The sequence below is a fragment of the Mastigoproctus giganteus genome, chromosome 8 (genome assembly GCF_048544385.1).
Source record: "Mastigoproctus giganteus isolate SK-2022 chromosome 8, ASM4854438v1, whole genome shotgun sequence".
Taxonomy (NCBI): Eukaryota; Metazoa; Arthropoda; class Arachnida; order Uropygi; family Thelyphonidae; genus Mastigoproctus; species Mastigoproctus giganteus.
The window spans coordinates 89,392,794-89,416,052 of record NC_143582.1 but is presented as its reverse complement, the minus strand read 5'-3'; the positions used below and the strand labels follow the sequence as shown (position 1 = coordinate 89,416,052).

General features: G+C 34.9%; 1 protein-coding gene across 1 annotated transcript in view; it reads right to left on the bottom strand.

Moving 5' to 3' along the window:
• LOC150081707 (protein strawberry notch homolog 1-like) overlaps positions 1–23,259 on the bottom strand; it is a 438,163-nt gene that overhangs the window by 41,051 nt on the left and 373,853 nt on the right. Inside the window, exons 23-24 of the mRNA XM_090378817.1 lie at positions 18,817–18,891; positions 5,965–6,111 (exon numbers count right to left, since the gene is read on the bottom strand). Coding sequence (XP_090234943.1) covers positions 5,965–6,111; positions 18,817–18,891 — 222 coding nt within the window. The remainder of the gene's footprint in view (positions 1–5,964; positions 6,112–18,816; positions 18,892–23,259) is intronic.

The window sequence follows — 23,259 nt, the reverse complement described above, 5'->3', positions numbered from 1 at the left end:
AATTTGGCTTATGGTAACATCTTCAGTTGGTCCTGCTGTAGTCACCTTTAAGAAAGCAAAAATCTCTCCCTTTACCCTTGATGGTAGTTACATATTTCAGTAAATCCCAAATCAATACATTGTGATCACTGCCGCCTAGTGGTTCTATTATCACCAGATGCTTAGTGCATGAATAATCACTACTGATAATCAAGAGTTTTACTCCCTCTTGTTGCCTCTCTAACATGCTGCTGTAAAAAAACAGTCATCCAATAAATGTCTTGCTGCTAGTCTGTGAGTGACAAACCCACAAGTTCCAGTGGAAAGATAAAAAACCCCCATTATAAGGCATTGATTTACTGGCCCACTGTGTTTTTCTTCACAGCTGTTCATTGCGCTCATCAGTCATTAGGCATATAACACACTCCTACTCTCATTTTTGCTTTCCCAGTGCTTATGTCACACTAAACTGACTCAGCACTGCCCTTCTTAACTAAGAGCATAACCCCTCTTAACTAAGAGCATAACCCCTCTCCCATCCTATCCCCTGTCCCTTCTGTGTACACTGTACTCCCCATATTCAAATTTTGCATTTGATGTCTTGACGAGCACTTTAAATTCATTTACTATATTCCTAGCATTGGTGTATATGCAGTATTTATGCACCTTTTTTACTCTTAGTTTCCCTAACACAGTCCTTGTATTTACTTGTTTCATGCTGCCTCTCTGCAGTTCTTGAAATTCCCAGCACCTTGCTGCTCATTTCAATAGAAGCAGTTCAAGAATCACTTTCACCTTTGCCTGTGGCTAATCTATTAGTCCATGTATAACCCCAAGCTAGCAGTTTTCTGACCTAACTAACACTGCCTCAATAGCATCAGCAAATATTCTTGCACCCTTTCTACAGGCACTCCCCTGCTTACATAATACTCGACTTACAGAAATTCAACTTTATGTAAGTTATTGCCTGCCAGTGCAAACTTAAAAAAACAACAACGTGGAAACGTATTTTGCATCCTAGGAATAAATGGAGGTATCATGAAAATATTGTAACGTGAACCCAATAACACATTGTGTTTTTTTTTTTTTTTTTTTTCCCGTAATTCATTCTAAGACTTTGGAAGTTGAAATTTTCGCTATATAACTAAGCTGTTTATCTCTCTAAAAGGTTATTTTTATAATGGAAATTGCACTACACTTTCATTGTTATCATATGTTCGTTTATAAGAATCAATTTTGAAAGCCTTTGTAATATTTTTATAAAATACATTTCTGGAGGTCACTACCATAAAACAATAAAAACAATTTGCACTTTCCAGTTTATTAGGCTCTTCAGTTAGCACATCTAATTATAAACGGTTAGTAAACTTGATCTTATTGCATTTGCAATAATACTGATAACTGGAATTTTGTGGGGTTTACATTATGGTATTATGGTGAAATGAGTTCCCCTTCACTGAAATCTTCAATCATATAAAAAAACATAAATTTTCAGAATCTTCTCTTCATTCCTATTTACTTATTATAATGGTGAAGGGAAAGGGGCCAATGGAAAGTGCAAGTAGTAGCAGTGCTAGGAAACCAAACAAAATTGATTTAGAAATGAAGATGAAAGTGATTAAGAAGTATGCAGCAGGACAAAGTTTGTTATCTATTGCACTGGAATTAGGTATCGCTGCTTCAACAGTGAATACTATTTTAAGGGACAGCGCATGTATAAAAGAACATGTTAAAGGATCAATGCATTTAAGATCAACAGTGATCACAAAACAGCATTCAGGTGTTTATATCAAAGATGGAAAAGCTATTAATAATTTGAATGGAAAATCAGATTCAGAAGCTAGTGCCCCTGTGACCAATGGCCATCCAAGCAAAAGCAAGAAATATTTATGAAGATATTAAGGATAAGTACGGTGAATCCCAAGTCAAGTTTGTGGCAAGCAACGGATAATTTAATAGGTTTAAGCATCGCGCTGGTTTCCAAAACATTAAAGTATGTGGTGAAGTCTCCAGTGCCAATTCTGCAGCTGCAGAGAAATTATGTGTTGGGAAAAACCCCTTCTAAATCTCCATGGCCCTCAACTTCTGCAGTGGCATGCTTATCAGCTGGAGAGTTAATTCTGGCAATGATGCTTGAAAGGTAAAACTTGCCTGTCTCATCTCTCGTTTTGTAATTCTATAATTTTGAAATTTTTGTAATTTTGTACACTTTTGTAATTTTTCCTGCGCATGAGATAAAAAAAATTGAATAAATAATTCTATTTACATGTTCGGCAAACATTTATTTTTTGCATCAATCAAATTCAGTGCACATAGTTGCGAGTGCTGCATAAGCATTTAAGGATCTTCCGATATATGTAAAATTCGACTTACGTAGAGTTCCATGGAACACGACCTTTACGTAAGTCGAGGAGTGGCTGTATTTAAATGTATCCCATCCCTGTAGAAGCAGTTTCTCCTGTTAACAACAGACTACGCTGAGAAAATTCTGCCCTCTGAGCCTTGCATAATCTCTCCACATATATTCTCTCCTATTGTGTCTGGGCAAAATTGCAGACTTTCAAATTTAACCCTATGTTGTGCAAATTTTTTTTTAACACTGCCCTGTACTCGTTAGGTAAGTCTGTAGATCTCATACTCTTAATGTCATTAGTGCCAACGTGCAAAACAATATCACCTTTTGTACCCTTACAAGATGATACTGCTCTAAATCATCAACTTTTGCTCCTGGAAGGCGCGCGCACGCACACGCACACGCACACACACACACGTAAAATAAAATAAATTATGGTTCACCCAGACTATGAATAATTTGCAGAAATTTAAAAACACCTGACACATTGTCATTGATAAAATCTGACTGAATGAGTAAAAGCAGTAAAACACATATTTTGAGCATAAGTAAAATTAATACGATCAATTAAAATATGTTTTATAGATAAAATGGTGTCACAAGACTTGCATATAGGAGGGTCATCTGCCCTCAACAGAGTCAAGCAAGAACAACTTGCTCACTACGATTCTTGTAGACTGCCATGTTTCAATTCCAGGCTTTATCTGATATAATTTATTTGTTGTCTGTCTCTGCCATAATTCTTGCCATTCGGAGTATATCTTATGTACTATTTGCCTGTAGACAGTATGGGAGACTGACAGGCAATGATTATTAGTGGAAGTTGCTGATTTGGCTGCAAAGGGGAAATCATTTGGCTGTAAGCCAAATGATTTCCCCTAATCCCAATGTGGCTAGAAATCCAGCAGAAGCAAATATCAAATTTGTCTTCTGAACCCGAGAAAGATCTGGATGGGAATTGTATCTCAAAAATAATGAAGCCTGTAATACACCTAAAAAATCAGAATATATTAGATCTTCAGTATTGACAAGTTTTAATGTGGTCCAAGATTAACTCTATAGTGTGCAGGTCTGCTGATAACATAGTGTATGAGCGATGTCTGTTAGTTTTCCCTATTGATGAAAATAATTGTCACAAGATGGCATGATGAGACCATGGAGGGTTGGGATCTACAGGATCTTGTAGGACTTTATTGAAGTGTGTATTTTAATTTTCTGCTAATTCCTTTAACCTAATACCAGCAGGCTGAGTTGCCAGTGGATCATTAAGTACTGACCAATTAGGATGGGTCAACTGGCTTTGGATCTTGGTTGTGCAGTTCAGTAATAACATCAACAAATCTCCTTTTGTTGATGTTCAGACCTTGGTTTGATTTGATAAGAAATGCTTCAAAGAATTCCCTCCAAATATGGTATCGTAGCTCTGATGATAGGCTGTGAGTGTTGGATCCCAGCGATGCTAATATGGAGGACCAATAGCATCACTGGGAAACCCGCCCCCCCTCCCATCATTTACAGGTGCCCAGATCGAGGGACATTTGTAGCAAATCAGCCTATAGCTCAATGGATTAGCAAAACTACAACTGTAATGCAGTAAAATCAACAATGGATTGTGGCATGAGGGAAAAAAATATTACTGCTCTTAGGTTAAATTATACTGTATATAATATGGTATTAAGGGTGTAGAAAACCACAATCAGCCAGTTTAAATGAAAATGCATATTTATAAATTATTTACATGCTTTTCAACACTAATTAAGAGAAATAAAAGTTTCCTAATTTTACAGCACACACACACACACACACAAACCTTTAATATTCCACATACATATCCTGCCCAATGAAGTTTTAACAAAGTTTATTTTATTTGTTTGTTTAATAGTCTTGCTGAATTTTTGAAAATGCCTTACCTTCTAAAGAGAGACTTACCACAATAAACCTGCCCAGTATTTCCCTTCTCCACTGCAATCAGCATAGTATGCTATGCTAGTAAACAGGGAACTCGAGAACAGCAGGTTATCACATTGTGTGGAAGTGGTACAACTACAGATGCAATCTATGTGAAAGTAATTCTTCTACACAATGGCCTTATCTATTAGAGGCAGGATCAATAATTTAATTATAGTCTTTAAGAAATTTCAAATTATCTTTACAACTCCAACTTTTATTTTTAAAACACACAAATATTATCTGTTTTCTTTTGGGGGTAAAAAATTTTTTAGTTTCTTCGGCTCCTTGCAGAGGATAACTTACACAGCTCACTATCTTTCCTTATAGAACTAGCTTATTATTTTTCAGTTACCATGTAAGCATTAGTTGTGATGGTTACTTACATTTCTTCCATAAAGTTAAGTTCTAGATCAAAATAAAATATTAACAAATATACCCAAGAACCTTTTTAAAATCAGGAAGCTGTGCATTCCATGTTATGAATGCAGCTTGCTATCACCAAAAAGGTTAACTTAACCTTCCAGCACTCACATGGCACCAATCAGATGCTACATGAGTAATGGAGGGTTAAAATATATTTACTTTCATAAATGATTAACACTCTTGTGAGAACTGTTCAACAAAATTTACATGCAATGTTTCTTTTATTACATTTGTTAAATTTCATGATTGCATTTGAAGCACTTGTTCCTTGATAATTTGCCTTAAATCAATGGAAAAGAAAACTCTCCTATAACTTTACAACAGAAATGGTGGAGGGAGGAGTTTCCCCTATAATGGTTTGGTCATTAGCTGCACTGAACTTGGTTTTTGTAATCAAGACAGCCTAAGATTTATTCTGTACTGAAGGGAATCTCAAGAACTGTATCACTTTTTTGGAAAATCTGTCCAAAAGACCGCAGATATGCAAAGATACATTTGTGATACACACAACTTCACTGTTTAATTTTCATGTTATCAGTTAATCCAATATCTGTATATTTCAAATACAAAAAAAAAAAAAAAATTGCATGTATATATAGTGTGGGTTATGTGTCATTTTCAGGAAAAATAATTTGCACAATTTAAATATTAAAACCAATTTCATTATTATGTTACTTTATTATTTGTAAAAGAATAAGAGAAGGTTACCTCAATATGATACGTAGAACACTTCCATATGATACCCTCCAGAAATTAAAACGAAAACAATTAAAAAATTGAAAATCTTACACTACAGTAAGAAACACTTAACAATAATTAAAAATCAATTTAACGAAAAAAATTGCAAAACGATTTTCCTTCCTCCCTACTTTATTATATTTTATATGATGTTAATAACATTTAAATGAATTATTCAAACTGTTTTTAGTAACTCTCTTCTCAGTAAACTGACATATGGCTGGCCTGCACTCACGCATATACATTTTGTTTAATGAAGATATTATTTGATTTTTAATGTTTTTTTGTTGACTAACCTATAGATGATAACTGTTACAGATCCCAGGTTTATGCAGATTTTTAAAAACCAGACAGAAAATAAAATTGATAAATTTTGCAGTAATCCAACATGAAAAAAAGAAAAAAACAGGAAGTATCAGGGCATACCATGGATATGACCTATTTGAAATAGCATAACATACTTTTCAAAAGTTTGAAGTTAAGCAAAATAATAATAATAATAATAATAATAAAAGACATACCCAAGATCCCCATATCCCAGCGACCAGTCTTCTTCGCATGCTGAATGATTGCATCTAAAGTATCAGTAAAATACTGAAATAATCTATTTTGTAGATCAACTTCTATTCCAAGTATTCGATTAAGGAATTTACTCATGTTATTAAAATCTAAAAACAAAAAAACCATGTTAATAAGATTTGGCATATATATTTTTAATATAAATTAGAACTGTTATTAGTATGCAATTACAAATAATTTACATAATACAGTAGACTCTCGATTTTCCAGGATAGATGGTAAAAAACAAGTCTCGGATAATCGATTTCCCAGTTAATCCAAAAATACAGAAGTCCCAGACATACGTAAGAGATACGTTCCAGGACTTCTTACTTCGTCGAGTTTTACATAACTCGGGAATGATTAATAACATATTACTACTATATTATTATTGACAAATCTGAATTCAGCGCGATAATTGTTAATGTTTGACCATTTTCATACATTCTTATTATCTGAATTTTCTGATCCAACTCAATCGCTTTCCTTTGGTTGGTAGATTTACTTGTAGCGCTGTCACTTATTTTCTTAGTCGGCATCATGATAACTGTGAAGTTCTTTACTGAAAATTTCATTTTCAGTAAAGAGAACTTCACAGGGTTTAGGCGAAAACTCACTATTTTCACCCAGCATGAGCTCACATTTTGCTAAAGCACATTTCTGGAGGTCACTACCATAAAACAAAAACAATTTGCACTTTCCGGTTTATCGGGCTTTTCTGTTAGCGCATCTAATTATAAATGGGTAGCAAACTTGATCTTATTGCTTTTGCAAAAATACCGATAGCTGGAATTCTGTGGGTTTTTACGTTATTATGGTGAAATGTGTGTCCTCTTCACTGAAATCTTCAGTCATATAAAAAAGGAAAAAAAAAAAAAAAAAAAAGCCCCATAAATGAATTGTAAGAATCTTCTCTTCTTTCCTATTTTGTTGCTTGTTACTCCGTATCTCACTTGTACAATTTGTGCATGCCGTGATCGTCGTCATTGATTGCTTATTTTATTTATTTATTTTTTTTTTTGTTTTAAATTTTACAATCCTAAAACAAAAAAACAAAAAAAAAATTTTTTTTTTTGAAAAAATCTGTCATTGCGTAAGTTGGGGACTTACTGTATCGAAAAATGTTCATTAACCTACATAAAAAAATATGGAGATAGATAAAAAAACGAGAAAAAAAAAAAAAAAAAACTTACCACGCACTACTTGCGTGTCCAGTACAATGCTTTCTTTCTTTTTTTTTTTTTTTTTTGTGATGTTGATTTTAAGTCTATAGCTTTCCTCTATTATTTACAATGTTGCGTATGGTTTGGTCACCAACATTATAATGGTTCCTTACAGATTTAACGGATGCACCATTTTCGAACTTTTGTATAATTTCAAGTTTTTGTTTAAACTAAAAGCACAATTCTTTTGTGTTTACCCATCATTTTTGCTATTTCTAAACAAAAAAAAAAAAAAAAAAAAAAACTAAAAAAAAAAAAAAAAAAATTGACATCCCTGATATAAATAACTAAACAAAATTTGTCTTTTTGCAGTGCGACAGAATACAATAATCGACGCAACGCACCAAAAAAAAAAACTAAACATTTGGTCTCTCTTTTTTTTTTTTTTTTTTTAATTTATTTTTTTGAGCAGCGGGTGTGAAGACAGAGGGGGTTTCAAGATAATAGGTACACTAATCTTCTAATGACAACTTATAATGTCGCTTGTGGCTTATTTACGACTTGCAAAACACCTGTTTATACCTATTCTAGTTATTACTTGAATTTTATGATTTCTGGTTGATTTTTTTTATTTGGAATCTTGAAGTGTCCCGGTTAATCTGCTTCCCGGTTAATCGAGAGTCTGCTGTACTAATTATTTTTAATTATCATAAAATCTGGGTAGATGCTGTATAATAAGAAAACTAAGTTTTGCTCTATTTAAAACTGATTTTCGATAACAGGATACCAGAAATATACAAGCTGTAGGTCTGAAATAATTTCTTTTGTTAACACAGTTAGAGAAACAAATTAAACAAACTAGCTCTCTCTTTTAATAAAGCCTATTTTGAATTTTCAGTTTTTCTATTTTCTTGCCTTTCTTAAGACCGTTTGGTGCCTGTAGAACATCTTCATCCTTTGAATCTGTTATATCCCAGTGGCTGCACAAGTCAGTTCTTCTGGACTATCAACTTTCATTCTTTCAAACTATCCCATTTCCTATTAGATTTTTAGCCTTAGCTAGAGTAAGCCACTCTTTCTTTTTCTTTTAGGTCCACAAACCATTCTGTTTAGCTAATCTCCTTTTTCCCATCCTTTCTACATGCCTATACCATTTAAGTTTGCTCCCAATTTTTATATGACTAATTTCATGGAAGATTCTTAACTTTTATTTGGTTTACAGCATAAATCATCTGCATATAAATAATAATGACCCAATTTTTGCATCTCCCACACGTTTCCAGCAGATTTCATAGTAAATTTCATTTTTTTTATTAACCCTAGAAACTATCAATAAATGAATGGATATTAATACTACTGCTTGTAAAATTTACTAGTCTATAAAAAACGAAACTTTGTGGGAATAAAAAAATAATTTTATTCCTAAAGAATATTAAAAGTGGCAAATGTGTACTATCTGAAGCAATTTTATGTCATGTTATTTACACTCAAGATAGCAATCTGCCTGGTGCTGTCAAAATTAGCCTCTTTCAATGTTTACCCCTCTAACAATCTTTATGAACAAGAAGGTACAAGCTGTGTGCTTCTTTTCACCACTGGTTGAAGCCTCTTGTGCAGTGCTTTTGAAAACTTCCCTCCAGCAAGGCTATTCTTGGGGAATTGGGGCTGTTCAGAAAGGAAAACTGGATGGAACTAAACTTTAGTTTTAGCACCTGGGTCCTTGGTCACTACAATTGGCTCAGCTCTCTAGTAATCTACTACCATTGCACATTCGATATGAAATGACTAAATAGTAAGTAGATTATCAGTTCCTCGGTACTTTCTCTAGGACCTCAAATAAAATGGACAACGTTTCTTGAGGAAGTTGTTTTCCTTAAATGAAAGTACAAGAATAAACCATTTGTGGCCAATTTTTAATTAGTGGTTTTTTTTTTTTTTAGGAGACATTGTTTACAAAATTTAAATTAACACATTAAGATTTCTAAAGCAATACTATAAATACATAAAACTGACAAGACATTAATAAATGGACAGAAAAGAATAGTTATTAACAAAATATAAGAATACATGCATGTTCAGTTTTATGGTACATCAATATATTTGTTTTAATTGATGGAGAGCATTTCTGTATCATAAATTTTAAAAGCCGTAATATCTAGGCCCACAAAAATTATAAAAAGAAGTAGTGATAAGACAGTCCTCCTCACTCCAAGTTTACCCTTAAGCCATTTTCCAATGTTTCTTTCAATTCTTACTGCAGATTTACAAACTTTTTATTCCACTTAGAAAATTATCTTTGATGCTATATTTTTCTAAAATTTGAAAGAGTGGATTTCTAGGCACTTTATAATGCTTTTTCAATATTAACAAATCCTATAAAGAACTTTGTTACTGTTCCATAAGTTTTATTGTGAATATTTGATCTTTACATTCACTGGCCTAAAACTTAAAACTGCTTCCCCAAGATTACATTCAACACTATTTCAAATCCTTTTTCTCTAAAACAGATTTTAGTTATATATTCTTAATGAAAAATAATATACACCCTAAAGTATACATGTTCTTGGAAAATAGTATGTAACCAAACATTATATGAGAAATTAAACACATGTAAGTTACCACGATACACTGCAAGTAACTAGATTTTTAAAAAATGAAATAAGAATAAATACAGTTACTACATACATCTCTGATTAATTAATCTGGTTTAAAAATTTTGAAGATTCTTTATGATGAAAAAAGGCAATCTTTTCATCAAAAAGAATCTTACAGAAAATGGTATCATCACAAAGGTTTTTGGCAACATTACCACTTCTTTCAACAATGAATTGGAATCTTCTATCATTCCTATTGTCTCCTAAAAAAAAGGGATCAGGGATCATATGTGACCTCTCTCTTAAATGTTTGAGGTTCAGGCTCTTTACAGATGTACTGGAGCTTATCACTTATGATCCCTTTTCTTTAATTTGCATTTTTACCTGAAACTTAATCAAATTTTTAATTGTGAGGTCTTCTCTAAGCTCTTAGAGAAATTCATCCACACCTTCAGTATACACTTCCAGAAGAAAGGTAAGGTGTTTTTCTATGTCTAAATTTCCTGTGTCTTGGAAATCTTCAGTGGGCACGGGCAAAGCTTTCTACAACAACCCACCATAGTGGATTTCTCGATATCTTTTTTTATTGCATCATTGTTAACAGTACTTTCCATTGGTAACAGACAGAGTCATGGTTCTTCTCAAATAATACTGCTTAAATGCAAAAATGACCCCTTGATCCACAGAGTGGAGTAGGGAAGCACTGTTTTGGAGGAAAGGAACATTAATCTGAAGATGAGAATCCATAATATGAGAGGGATGACCACACATATACTGCTGAGGATTAAAATCCATTAAATATTTTTCAACAAGTATTTTTCTACTTTTCATACAAAATAGTGCAGAAATCAGGCCTGGAAAAGTGTTGAAGTAACTAATGCTTTCTAACTCAAAATCAAAAGAACAAGTTTAGTTTCTTAATAAATTCATTTATACAATAATTAAATAACTGGGACTGAAGAAAATTGCTGAATGGTGTGTATTTATTAAAAACTACTTTATTAAGAATTAGAGTAACTAAATTCCTGTGCTAAGAGGCATTCTGGTGCTAAAAATACAAAAAATATTATTTTTAGAATGGCAAAATTCAAAATAATACACTCCCCATCCCTCTCTTTAAGGACTAAAATGTTTGTGATGGATACCTATTTCAGAAGTTGATGAGGTTTCTCTTGAAAAGAAGGTCTAAAAATTATCTTCAGTCAGAATAGGGTGCAGTAAACTCCACAAATTAAAATACGAAAAATAAAGGGTACAATGCAACTCTCAAAACTCGCAGATCTGGATATTTATAAGAGAGCACTAAATTAAAGACAAGCCAAAACTTATTAGGCTTAGAGAAACTGTCTAGTCAACCTCAGATTTGAGTATAAGTATTACGCAGGTTCTTCAACCAGACTATATGGAACTTCCCAATAGATCAGCTAAAACAACTCAAGTCAGCCAGAACCTAATAATCGTGATTTTTAAATAATAAACTTCAAATTTAATCAGAAGTGGGTGGTCCCTTTTTAACTCATATTGCTTGAAGAAAAAATGAATTATTGTTGAGAAAAGGTACTGTTCAATTGCACTGTCTTACAGAGTAAAAAATATTTGAATGTGTAATTTAACTTTTCATTCTATCCTGCTTCACCTATGGATGTTGCCACACAAAATGCTGTTGCTATTTTATACCTGCGGATATATATACACATATATCAGATAAACAGTATCAGAATTGGTTGTACATATCATCGCTGAATGTACATCAACCAGATGTAAGGCAAGCAAGCATTAGGTGTATTGTTGTGATATATAATAAAGATATTCCTCTGTAATTTCCACATTCAACATTATTTTTCTTTTTATATATTGGTACAATTACTACCTTGTTCTAATCTTCTCTAACTTGTCCTTCAAAAAACAACCACTGAAAAATGTGATGTTATCTTTCCCCTGGCTTTCAGAATGTTCGGTCTGATGTCATCTATATTTCCTTTCTATACTTTATTTTTAGTTAACAGAAAGCATATCCAATTTTTTTTATTTTTTTTTATTTCTATGCTTTCAACATTCTCTTTAGCTCCTTCATTTAGCAAATCAAAATATCTTTTTATTCTGTTTTAAGTTCTTCCATATAATTTTAAAATTATTTATGGATTTTCTATCCTAAAATTTTTTAAATAAACAGCAATATGTTTTTCCAACTTCCTGACAAGTTTTCCATATATTTTTTTAAATAGTAGTAGTAGTGGTGGTATTGGCAAATGGTGCAAGAAAGCAAATATTAGTCTAGTCCATCCTTGAATTTATTCAAACCACCACTTCCAAAAAAACAGATGGAAGCCTGTTCCATCTGTTTTATATTGCACTTTAAAGTAGCCTTATAATTCTAATTATGCTGGTTATTTTTTATTTTAGATAGTTTTTGCAGGTTACTGATTAATATACGTAAAACCATTGTTTCACTCGAATCTTGCAGCCATTGTTTTCGTATAGAGAATTCAAATTTTTAATTGTGGTAAATAGGTAGCTCTAACGTAAAATTAGATAGCATAATACATATCACTGTATTTAGGATTCTATTAGATAGTGTAGTATTGATAATTAATTAATTAATTAAATTTATTGATTTTTGATATCATGCCCCAGACTAGAGCAGGAGTGCTGCGACTCCGGGGAGAACTGAGTGGGGCAATTCTCCAATGCATCACTACCTAAAAAAATGTGGAACTTGTGAAATGTTTGCCAAACTCTCTGGAACAGAACATGATGTAGCTGAAGAGGATTTCTCTGTGTGTGTGCTAGGTCCAAAGAGCGTCTAGAAAATTAGGCAACAACTCAACGTTGGGTGTCTATGAGAGCTTGAGGTATAAGGTAGATGCCCTTGAAGAAATTAATATGAGGGACCCATCAAGCTGTCAGCTGCCCAACTCGCCAGAGCTCACTCTTGTGCATCAGGCAACACAGCAGCAATCTTCAAAGCAGAATGCGCTGGTCCCACAGGAGTTGGTTATTGTTGGTGACTATTGTCAAGGGGATGGCTAATATATTGTGTAAAAAACGATAGATGGAATAGCTCCATGGTATGTCTGCCAGGGGCAAAAGTTGATGACATTGTAGAGCAGATATCATCTTATAAGAACACAAAGGGTGATAATGTTTTACACACTAATGACATTAAGAGTAGGAGAGCTTCAGATTTCCCCATGTATAAGACGCACCTTAATTTTGGGGGACGAAATTTGAAAAAAAAAAAAAAAAAAATGTATTACATAAAGTTATTGAACTCAAGTTTTATTCATCATAAAATTCATACAACTCCTCATCACTGTCAAAACTCCCATCCATTAACTTGCCCTCATCTGTGTCTGATGACGAACCACTGTCTTCATATATTGCCTCGTCCTCAGGTCCATCTATGGCATTTGAAATGCCACACTTCTTAAATGACTTGACAACGATCTCAATATTATCCCTGGATCTTTTCACCCAGGTACAAACTTCTCCTATAGTTGGTTTCTTCACTCTTCCTGCTGGTGTCAAATTGTCCCCAGAAGACTTCATCCATTGGTTCCATTTGTCTCTCATGGCAGCTTTGAAGGGTTTGTTAATGCTGACATCAAGTGGTTGGAGCTGGGATGTCAAGCCTCCAGGTATGACGGCAAGTTTTGTTTTTTGCTCTGCAGCAATCTTCTTTGTGTTTTTTGTTGTGTGTGCCCTGAACTGATCAAGCACCAATAGGGCAGGTTTGCGTAAGAGCCCACCTGGTCTCCTGCTCCAAACTTTCTCAAACCAGATCTTCATCCCATCCTGATCCATGCAACCCTTGTCACGAACGTGGACGATCACTCCTTGAGGAATGTCTTCTATTAGCATTATTTTGCATTTGAAAATCAGCATAGGAAGCAGCTTGGTTCCGTCGGCACAACAAGCTAGAACAACTGTATAATGGCTCTTTTCATGTCCACTTGTCTTCACAATTACAGTTTTCATCCCCTTCTTATCAACAGTTCTGTTACTTGGGACATCAAATTGAAGGGGGACTTCATCCATATTTGCAATCTGTCCCAACTCAAACTGATGTGTCTTCCGACATTGAATGACAAAACGAAGAAATTCAAGGACCTTCTGCTCATAGCTTTCAGGCATCTTTTGGGCAAGTCTGGTGCATGTACGCTTGCTTAGTCCATTCTGTTTCATGAACCTGAAGCACCAATTGTATCCTTCTTTGAAATCAGTAACTTCTTTTTCATCAGCAATTCTTCTTGCATCATGCTGAACCATCTTTGTGGACACAGGAATTCCAATTGCCCTTTGCTCTTCAATTCCCTCTCGAAATCAGGCCATTTTGCTGACTTGCCTCTCATGGCCTTCTTCTGCCGTGGCGTTTTCAGTAGGGTTTCTTCTTCCCGTAGCCAGTCTGGTAGATGACTTTCATCAACCGGTGAAATACCACCACTTTGCTTATTGGAGACTTGAAGAGGTGAAACCCATGTTCAGTCTCTAGAGCAAAGTTTCCGGCATTCCCCCCCCACACTTCTCCTTCAACCTGTGCACAGTACCATGTACTATAGGTTTTGATACCTTTCGTGTTTGGGGTTTTCATAAAAAAAAAAAAAAAAGTCTCAGATTGTTTTCTCAGTTGGAGGAGGACCAAACTTATGTTCAGCAGCACGATTTCCATTCACTTTTTGCAAACTGGATCACTTTTAACTTGAATTCAGCACTGTACGAAAATCTTTTCTGAACCATTTCTGGGCAGAACGTGAAAAAACGTAACCTAATATACTGGTAAAAAGTGCGAAACAATGAGCGCAAAGACAACAAGCGTGAAAAAGCGGGAAATGCAAGAAAAAAATCTACAACCACTGTACAGGTGACCCCCGCTTAACGCTGATCATTAGTTCCGGAAAAACAGAGCACTAAGTGAATCCGCGCTAAGCGAGCGCCGCTTTCCCATAAGGTAACATGTATTTATGAGCTGCGGTCAGTGCCATAGGATATTTCCTAATGAATAATAAACAGTAATGAAAAGATGCACAAATGTCAGTCAAAATATTTAATATTCAAATATTTGCACATATAAAATATTCTGCATTGCATACGTATAATTATGTGGTAACTACTTGCGTATCAAAAGTAAATTTAAAATTCCAATTAAAATAATGAATTTAATTTAATTGATGAATTTAATCATGAAAAATGTGTGGATTTTGAGTTGAACTTTGGCCCTCTTCCAAATAAACTAAAAGGGGTATTAATTTTAAATCCCCCACAGCGTTACAACCAACAATAAAGTTAACCGATCCTTCACTGCTTTGAAACCTGGCATGTTTTTTTCTTCTTTCAATATGAAACTTCTTTTAGGCATTCGTTTCCACAAAAGTCCTGCTTCAGCTATGTTAAAAACTTGTTGAGAAGTATAACACATAATACCCCTCTTCAATAATTTTAACAAAAGTTCTTTTTTGAAAGTTTCGGCTCCTTGATCTGCACTTGCGGCTGCACCCTGGATTTTAAATCTATTCAACCAGCCCTTACCAGTTTTAAATGGTTCCACATTTTTTTTTTTTAGGCGAGTTTTCTTCAGATCATCATATTGACTAATCTCTTTCTGTCTCTCTTTTTAATATTTAACTCAACTGAATTCTGCATTGGAATATTATCTTCAATAAAATTAAAGTCTTTCCATTTCAATCCTAATAGCCGGCCTAGTCCTAGTTGCTTGCAGTGGAACAGCTATCTTTCCCGCTGCAAAAATTAATTCTTTATTTTTTTATAATTGTTCTTACAGTTAAAGTTGCAAGTCCTAAATTATGGCACACATCCGTTTGTCGTTGACCGGAATCGATTCGCTTCAAAACGTCTAATTTACTTTTCAAATTCAGTCTTTTTCTTACATTTATAGTCTTCGTACTGCGCCCAGACGTTGTTGCTTTTTCATTCCTATCAGTCATTTTTAGCTCTTCGAAAATGTAACTGCGTTGGTTGAATTAATTACGATACAATGTTCAAGTAAACTTTCCGTTACGCACGATGTCTAATACTCTACTGAGTGATGACTAGACTTCGGATAAATGCATATAACGCAAATATTACAAGCAATTTGTACTTGATCATTTTTTAAAATGTTGATCGCGGAACTACGTAACAAGTCACTGTACTGAAACTAAATTAGCGTGCGAGAAAATTTTACTAAGCGTGGGAAAATTTCTCAAGTCGGCGTGAGAAACGTTTTAATGCTGTTTTGCTATTCATTTTCAAGCTATCGACTCCATCAAATGAACCGATTTCGTTAAATATGTCAAAAATGTAATCTGTAAAAGAGCGTTATAGTGATCTGTGACAGCGTTATAGTCAGATACGGGTTATAATATAAGAACAGCGTTATAGCGAATCAGCGTAAAGCGAACCGCGTTATAACGGGGGCCTGCTGTATAAGACGCACTCAGTTTTTAGACCCCAAATTTTTTGAAAAAGGGTGCGTCTTATACATGGGGAAATACAGTACTTAACAAGTAAAGGTCAATGTCGAAAAAAAAGTTGTGAGTTAGGGATAAATTTAAAAGTGTCTACAATTCTGCCCAGACATGACAGGATGGAGTATATGATGAGAGCCTTGTCAATAAATTCGGCCCTGGAGGGATTGTGCAAGGCTGATGGGGTAGAATTTTTCTCAGCATGGTCTGTGCTTGTTAGCAAGAGAGCCTGCGTCTACAGGGATGGAATACATTTAAATAGAAGGGGTGCAAGAGTGCTGATGCTATTGAGGCAGCGTTAGTGAGTCAAAAAACTGCTAGCTTGGGGGAATTCACAGACTAAAAGGTTAAAAGCAGCCACAGGTGAAGATAATTCTTGCAACCTGGAGGGCAGAGTGCTGGGGGGTTTCAGGGACTGATGGCAATCATCATGAAACGAATAAATATATGGGCTGCGTTAGGGTAACTAAGAATAAGAATAGCTGCATGTACACCAATGCTAGAAGTATAGTAAATAAATTTGACGAATTTGAAGTGCTGGTCAAGACATCAACGGCGGATACTGTTGGGATATCAGAGACATGGTGTCACACAGATATAAGGAATGCAGAATTGGAATTTGGGGAGTACAATGTGTACAGAACGGGAGGAGGGGTTATGTTGTTAATTAAGAAAAACAAAATTTGAGGAAGTACAATGTTGAGTCAGTTTGGTGTGACATAAGCACTGGGAAAGCAAAAATAAAAGTATGAGTATGTTATAGGCCTAATGACTCTAATGCATACAATGAACAACTGTACTGAAAAAGTGGGTCAGTAAATCAGAATGTCTTATAATGGGGGATTTTAACTTCCTGGATATTGACTAGAACTTGTGGATTGGTCACTTGCACACTAGCAAGACGTTTGTGGATTTATTGGATGAATGTTTTCTGAAACAGCATGTTCGAGAGGCAACCAGAGAGGGTTCTTGATCTAGTTATCAGTAGTGATTATTCGTGTATTAAGAATTTGCAGATAAAGGAACCACTAGGTGGCAGTGATCTCAGTGTACTGATGTGGGATTTACTTAAAGATATAAATACCATTGGGGTAAAGGGAAGGGTTTTAGCTTCTGTAAAGGTGACTACAGTGGTCAGTTTTCAAATTCTGTATAGTGGAACCAACTGACGATGTTACCAACAGCAAATTCTAAGTGGGAAGCATTCAGGGAATTAATCGTGGAAGCCACTAGACTTTTCGTACCAACTAAGAAATATTGTTCAAGGTTTAGGCCTAAATGGATGTCACATGAACTAATGAGACTCATGGCAGAGAAGAAAAATGCATGGGATGCATATAAGTTATGAGGTGCATATAACTTATATGGGATGCATATAAGTTATGAGGTGACACAGAAACCTACAGAAGATATATGCTAGTCTGTAATCAAGTTGCAAAGGCAGATTACAAAAAATCTTTGACAAAGGATACTAAGAAAAGCAGCAAGGACTTCTTTACTTATATAAACTCTAAAAGGAAGAGGATGAATCAGATTTGTTCCCTTGATATTGATGGTTTGACTGTTGATGATCCTGCTCAAATAGCTCACAAACAATGAGTATTTTGCATCTACGTTCACACATGAGGTGTTCTTAAATGAAAATACCAGAAGTTTATCAAACTGTAACAGGTTTCTTAATGATTTTGTAATAACTGAGAGCAAAGCGGAAGAGAAATTCTTGATAGATCCCACAACCCCAGGCACCTGGGGTTGATGGGATCTATCCAGTTATATTAAAGGAGGTGGCAAAGAAAAAGCAAACCTTTAGTCATAATTATGCAAGCATCCTTGGATTCAGGGGAAGTCCCCCACGGACTGGAGATGTAAATGTATCCCCAATTCACAAAGGGGGAATCTAAGGGTGACACGGGTAATTACAGACCAGTTCGTTCAATTTCTGTTCTGGGTCAAATAATGGAGTCACCAGTTAAAGATGCATTGCAGGATCATCTAGACAAGACTGTGGAATAATTCAGACACGACATGTGTTTGTTAAGGGAAAGTCTTGTCTGACAAATTTGATTGGATACTATGATGTGGTTACAAAGGAACTAGATGCAAAAAATAATTTTGTTATCATATACTTGGATTTCAGGAAAGCTTTTGACACTTTACTCTCACATATTTGTAGCCCCCTTTTGCATATAGTGCAATAAAAATTTATTTGGCAAAAAATTTTATATTTTTTCTTTTCTCCAACTACTCCTTTAACTTATGTTCAATACAGCACTCTGAATTTTCTGTCTTTACAGACCCTTGCCACTACATACCTCTTTTGCCATTCTTCATCTAAAGTAATGCTAACATCAGGAATGACATTTAACTTTTTATCAAGAAGAATTTTATATTTGATAGCTGTTGGCAAATCTAAATAACTTTCAGATTTAATTAAATCTAATTAGTACTGCATATCAGTTAAGTCAAGTCAAGGCGTTTCTCGTACTTTTAAACAAAAGTACAAGAAACCCCAACATATGAGAAAAAAAAAAAAATATTAGTATTTCAATAATGATTTTATGCTTTACTAGAAATAACATTAAAAGAAAACTTACCTTTATCTAGGAACTGCATACCAGTCTTCTCTTCCTCATTTATAAGACCTACTCCAATTAGGGATTTTCTGACATCTGTCAAGAAATTAAATCATGATTAAACTTCATTAAAAGAAAATTTTAAATAATAAAATATGAATGGTAAATCTTTGAATCTTTATACAACTTAGTCTAATTTAACTCTTGGTTTCTCAGTATTTAAGGTAATTTGCAAGTATGCACCAACATTTTTAAGTGAAATTACATTATAAACTTCCTTAAAAAATAATAAGTACACGAATGTAAATATCTTGTCAACTGAAGTGTTTAGTACTAGTATTAGAATGCCATATGATGCAAGGAAACAGTTTTTCACATCAAAAAGTGATGCCACCATGGAAGGTAATTTATTCACTTAACTTCATAAGATCCAGTCTTCTATGTCCTAAGATTTTAGATTTGTGATCTGGTTGCCTGCTTGTCTTCGAACAATCTCCAGAAGTTCTGGAGAAAACATGGTTACACAATAGAACCTCATTAGCATAAAGTTCAAGAGACCTATTTTTCAGGTTTTATAATAACAGGATCCACCAAAAATGTCAAACCTTGGTCATTTTCAACAGTACTTATCTATTAATATTAACTTAAGCTTTGTATAACAATAATAATATTTTGTTTAGATTTTCTTTTATTTATAAGAGAATCCACGAGAAAAGAAATATTGAAATTTAAATATATAATTAGCATCACATAAAGTAAGTTTAATATAAACTTACGTAAGTTTCTACTCACGTAAAGACAGTTTAATATTAAACATGAAAAACCAATTAAATCTTAATTAATTTAAAGTAAGAATCCAATTTCATTTGTGTGGTTTATGTCTTTCATACATTATTAATTACATCACAGACATATTTTAACTTTCATTTACATCACTGGTAACAAAAACTCATTTTGCTCCATGGTCAGTAGATCTTTTGATGTTTGCATTACTATAGAAGCAACGTTATGAACCACCTTAAACTCCCTAAATTCTCCAACAAAATGCATATGCTCCTTCAAAGTTTCATATCTTCCACATCCCATCTTATTTGATAGAATATTTCTGGCACAACGAGCAACTATGACTATAGTGCATCATGCTTATGGTGGAAGATTAAACAGTGAGTTTTACCAAAGGATTTTCTTTTGCACTTTTCTTAGAGAACACAGTGTGTATCGATGAACACTTTTGTGATGTTTGAAATGTTACATAAAATTAACCATTTTAACTTTCATGTCAAAGGTGATATCAAGAATAAGAAACTACTGTTGATTCCAATTTTGACATGATTATAGCTGAGTGGTCAGATGCATCACAGAGTTCAATTCCTCTTCATACTACAAAAATACAGCAGTATTTCCTGTTCATCCCTCTGGCCTATAGCAGCTATATCATTATATTACCATTCAAGTCTTCCTACAGTTCTACACTGTAAGTAGTATTCTAAACAGGCTAGCAATCACATTAAATGCAATCATTTAATGTGATTGCAATTAATTGTCCCAAAATGATATTAGTTTGGTGTCATCCACCTTTTTACAGACTTCAGTAATTTTCATGTAAAATTATATATAGCTTGGGGGGGGGATACATCGAGTAATAGATTAATAGTAGCCGCTGGCAGAGGTGAAATTGATTCTTGTACTACTATTGGAATGAGCAGCAGCCTGGAAAACAAGATACAGGGTATTTCAGAGACTGCTGGGAGTCATTGCAGTACAAGTAAACACATGGGTTGTGTTAGGGTAGCTAAGAATAGGAATAGGTGCATGTATACTTGCATATACACCAATGCTAGCAGCTTGGTAAATAAATTTGATGAATTCGAGATTTTAGTCAAAACATCAAAGACAGATATTGAGATATCAGAGACGGGGTGTCACACAGATATAAGGAATGCAGAACTGGAATTTGGGGAGTACGATGTGTACAGGAAGGATAGAAAAGGAGGAGGGGTTATGCTATTAGTTAAGAAACAAAATCCAAGGAAGTGCAGCCAATCGACATCACTGGACAGTGCAGTGTCAAGTCAGTTTGGTGTGACATAAGCACTGGGAGATCAAAATTGAGAGTAGGAGTGTGTTAGAGGCCTAATGACTCTGATGAGTATAATAAAAACTGTACAGGGAAATAGAGTGGGCCAGTAAATCAGAGAGTCTTATAACGGGTGCTTTTAATTTCCCAGATATTGACTGGAATTTGTGGGTTGGTCACTCACACACTAGCAAGGATTTTGTGGATTTATCGAATGATTGTTTTCTTCATCAGCATGTAGGGAGACTAGAGGGAGTAATATGCTTGATCTGATTATCAGCAGTGATTCTTCATGCATTAAGAATCTGCAGATAAATGAACCACTAGGTGGCAGTGATCACAGTGTGCTGAAGTGGGATTTACTCAAAGAGATGACTACCATCAGGGGTAAATGGTAGGGCTTTTGCTTTCTTAAAGGCAACTACAGTGGTCTGAGACAGTATTTAAATTCTATATGCTGGGACCAACTGATGTTATCAACAGCAAATTCAAAATGGGAAGCATTCGAAGATTTAATCTTGGAAGCTACTAGGCTTTACATACCAACTAAGAAATATAGTTCAAGGTTTAGGCCTAAATGGATGTCAGATGAACTAATGAGACGTGGCAGAGAAGAAAAATGCATGGGATACATATAAATTAATGGGTGACATGACAGTCTATGATAGATATAAGCTGGTCTGTAACCAAGTCACAAAGAAGATTAGGCAGGCAAAGGCAGATTATGAGAAATCTTTGACAAAGGATGCAAAGAAAACCAGCAAAGAGTTCTTTACCTATGTAAACTCTAGAAGGAAAGGGATGAATTGGTCCACTGGATATTGATGGTTCAACTGTTGATGATCCTGCTCAGGTGGCTAACAAACTAAATGAGTATTTTGCATCTACATTCACACATGAGGAGTTATACAGGGAGGGAAATGCTAGATGCTAGAGGTGAATTAAACTCTGGCAGTGAGCTAGATGATTTTGTAATAACTGAGAGGAAAGTGGAGGAGAAATCGTTGAAGTTAAACTTAAAAAAGGCACCTGGGGTGGATGGGAGCTATCCAGTTATATTAAAGAAGGCAGCAAAGGAAGTAAGCAAACCCTTGGCCATAATTATGAGAGCTTCTTTGGACTCAGGGGAGGTACCCATAGACTTGAGATGTGCAAATGTGACCCCAATTCACAAAGAAGGATCAAAGGCTGACACAAGTAATTATAGACCTGTGAGTTTAACTTCTGTTCCAGGAAAATTAATGGAGGCACTGGTTAAAGCGGCATTACACGATCATCTAGACAAGACTTCAGTTATAGCTCGGACACAGCATGTTTTTGTTAAGGGAAAGTCTTGCTTGACCAATTTGATTGGATACTATGACACAGTCACAAAGGAACTGGATGCAAGGAATAACTTTGATATTATTTATTTGGATCTTAGAAAGGCTTTTGATACTATTGCACATCGAAGACTGGTGCACAAATTGGAGCAGTTTGGCATTGGAGGCAAACTGCTGCTATGGATAAAGGGATGGTTGAGAGGGAAAAGAGAGAGTGTGGTAATCAATGGACACTGCTCTTCGTGGATTAATGTTATTAGTGGAGTCCTTCAGGGTTCAGTGTTGGGTCCATTGTTGTTTTCTGTATTTATAAATGATATTGATGATGGTATATCAGGCTTAATGTCCAAATTTGCAGGGTTGTTAAGGACACTAGTGACAATACACTGCTGCAACAGGATCTAGAAAAGTTGAGCAGATGGGCTGAGAGGTGGCAAATGAAGTTTAATATTGACAAATGTAAAGTACTACATATGGGAAGCAGTAACCCCAGAGTATCGTAACAACTCTGTGGTACTAGACAGAAAGTTGTAGAGAATGAAAAGGACCTGGGGGTAATTGTGCAGGCAGATATGAAGTTTTCTGGGCAGTGCAGATGGTCTGCAAGAGTAGCTCATGGTGTCTTGTCAATGATATACAGGAATTTTTCTAGCAGGGATAAGGAGGTGATTATTCCCTTGTATAAGGCAATGGTCAGGCCACACCTTGAGTACTGTATACTGGTCTGGAGGCCTCATTTCAAGAAGGATGTAGAGCTGTTGGAACGAGTACAGAGAAGGGCAACAAGATTAATGAATGGAATGAAGGGTTGCTCTTACAAAGAAAGGCTTAACTTTTGCAGATTACAGTGTCTGAAGACTAGGCACCTGCAAAGTGATCTGACTGAGGTGTATAAAGCCTTGAATGGTTTGAGCATGCCCAGTGCTGATGTGATTCTTCCTCTTGCTCAGAATAATCACCTGAGAGGGCATAAATTCAAATCGAGGAAACAGTTGTAGGATAGATCTGCGGAAGTTTGTCTTTAGCGAGCGGGTGGTTTATTGCTGAACAAACTTCCATCTTTTG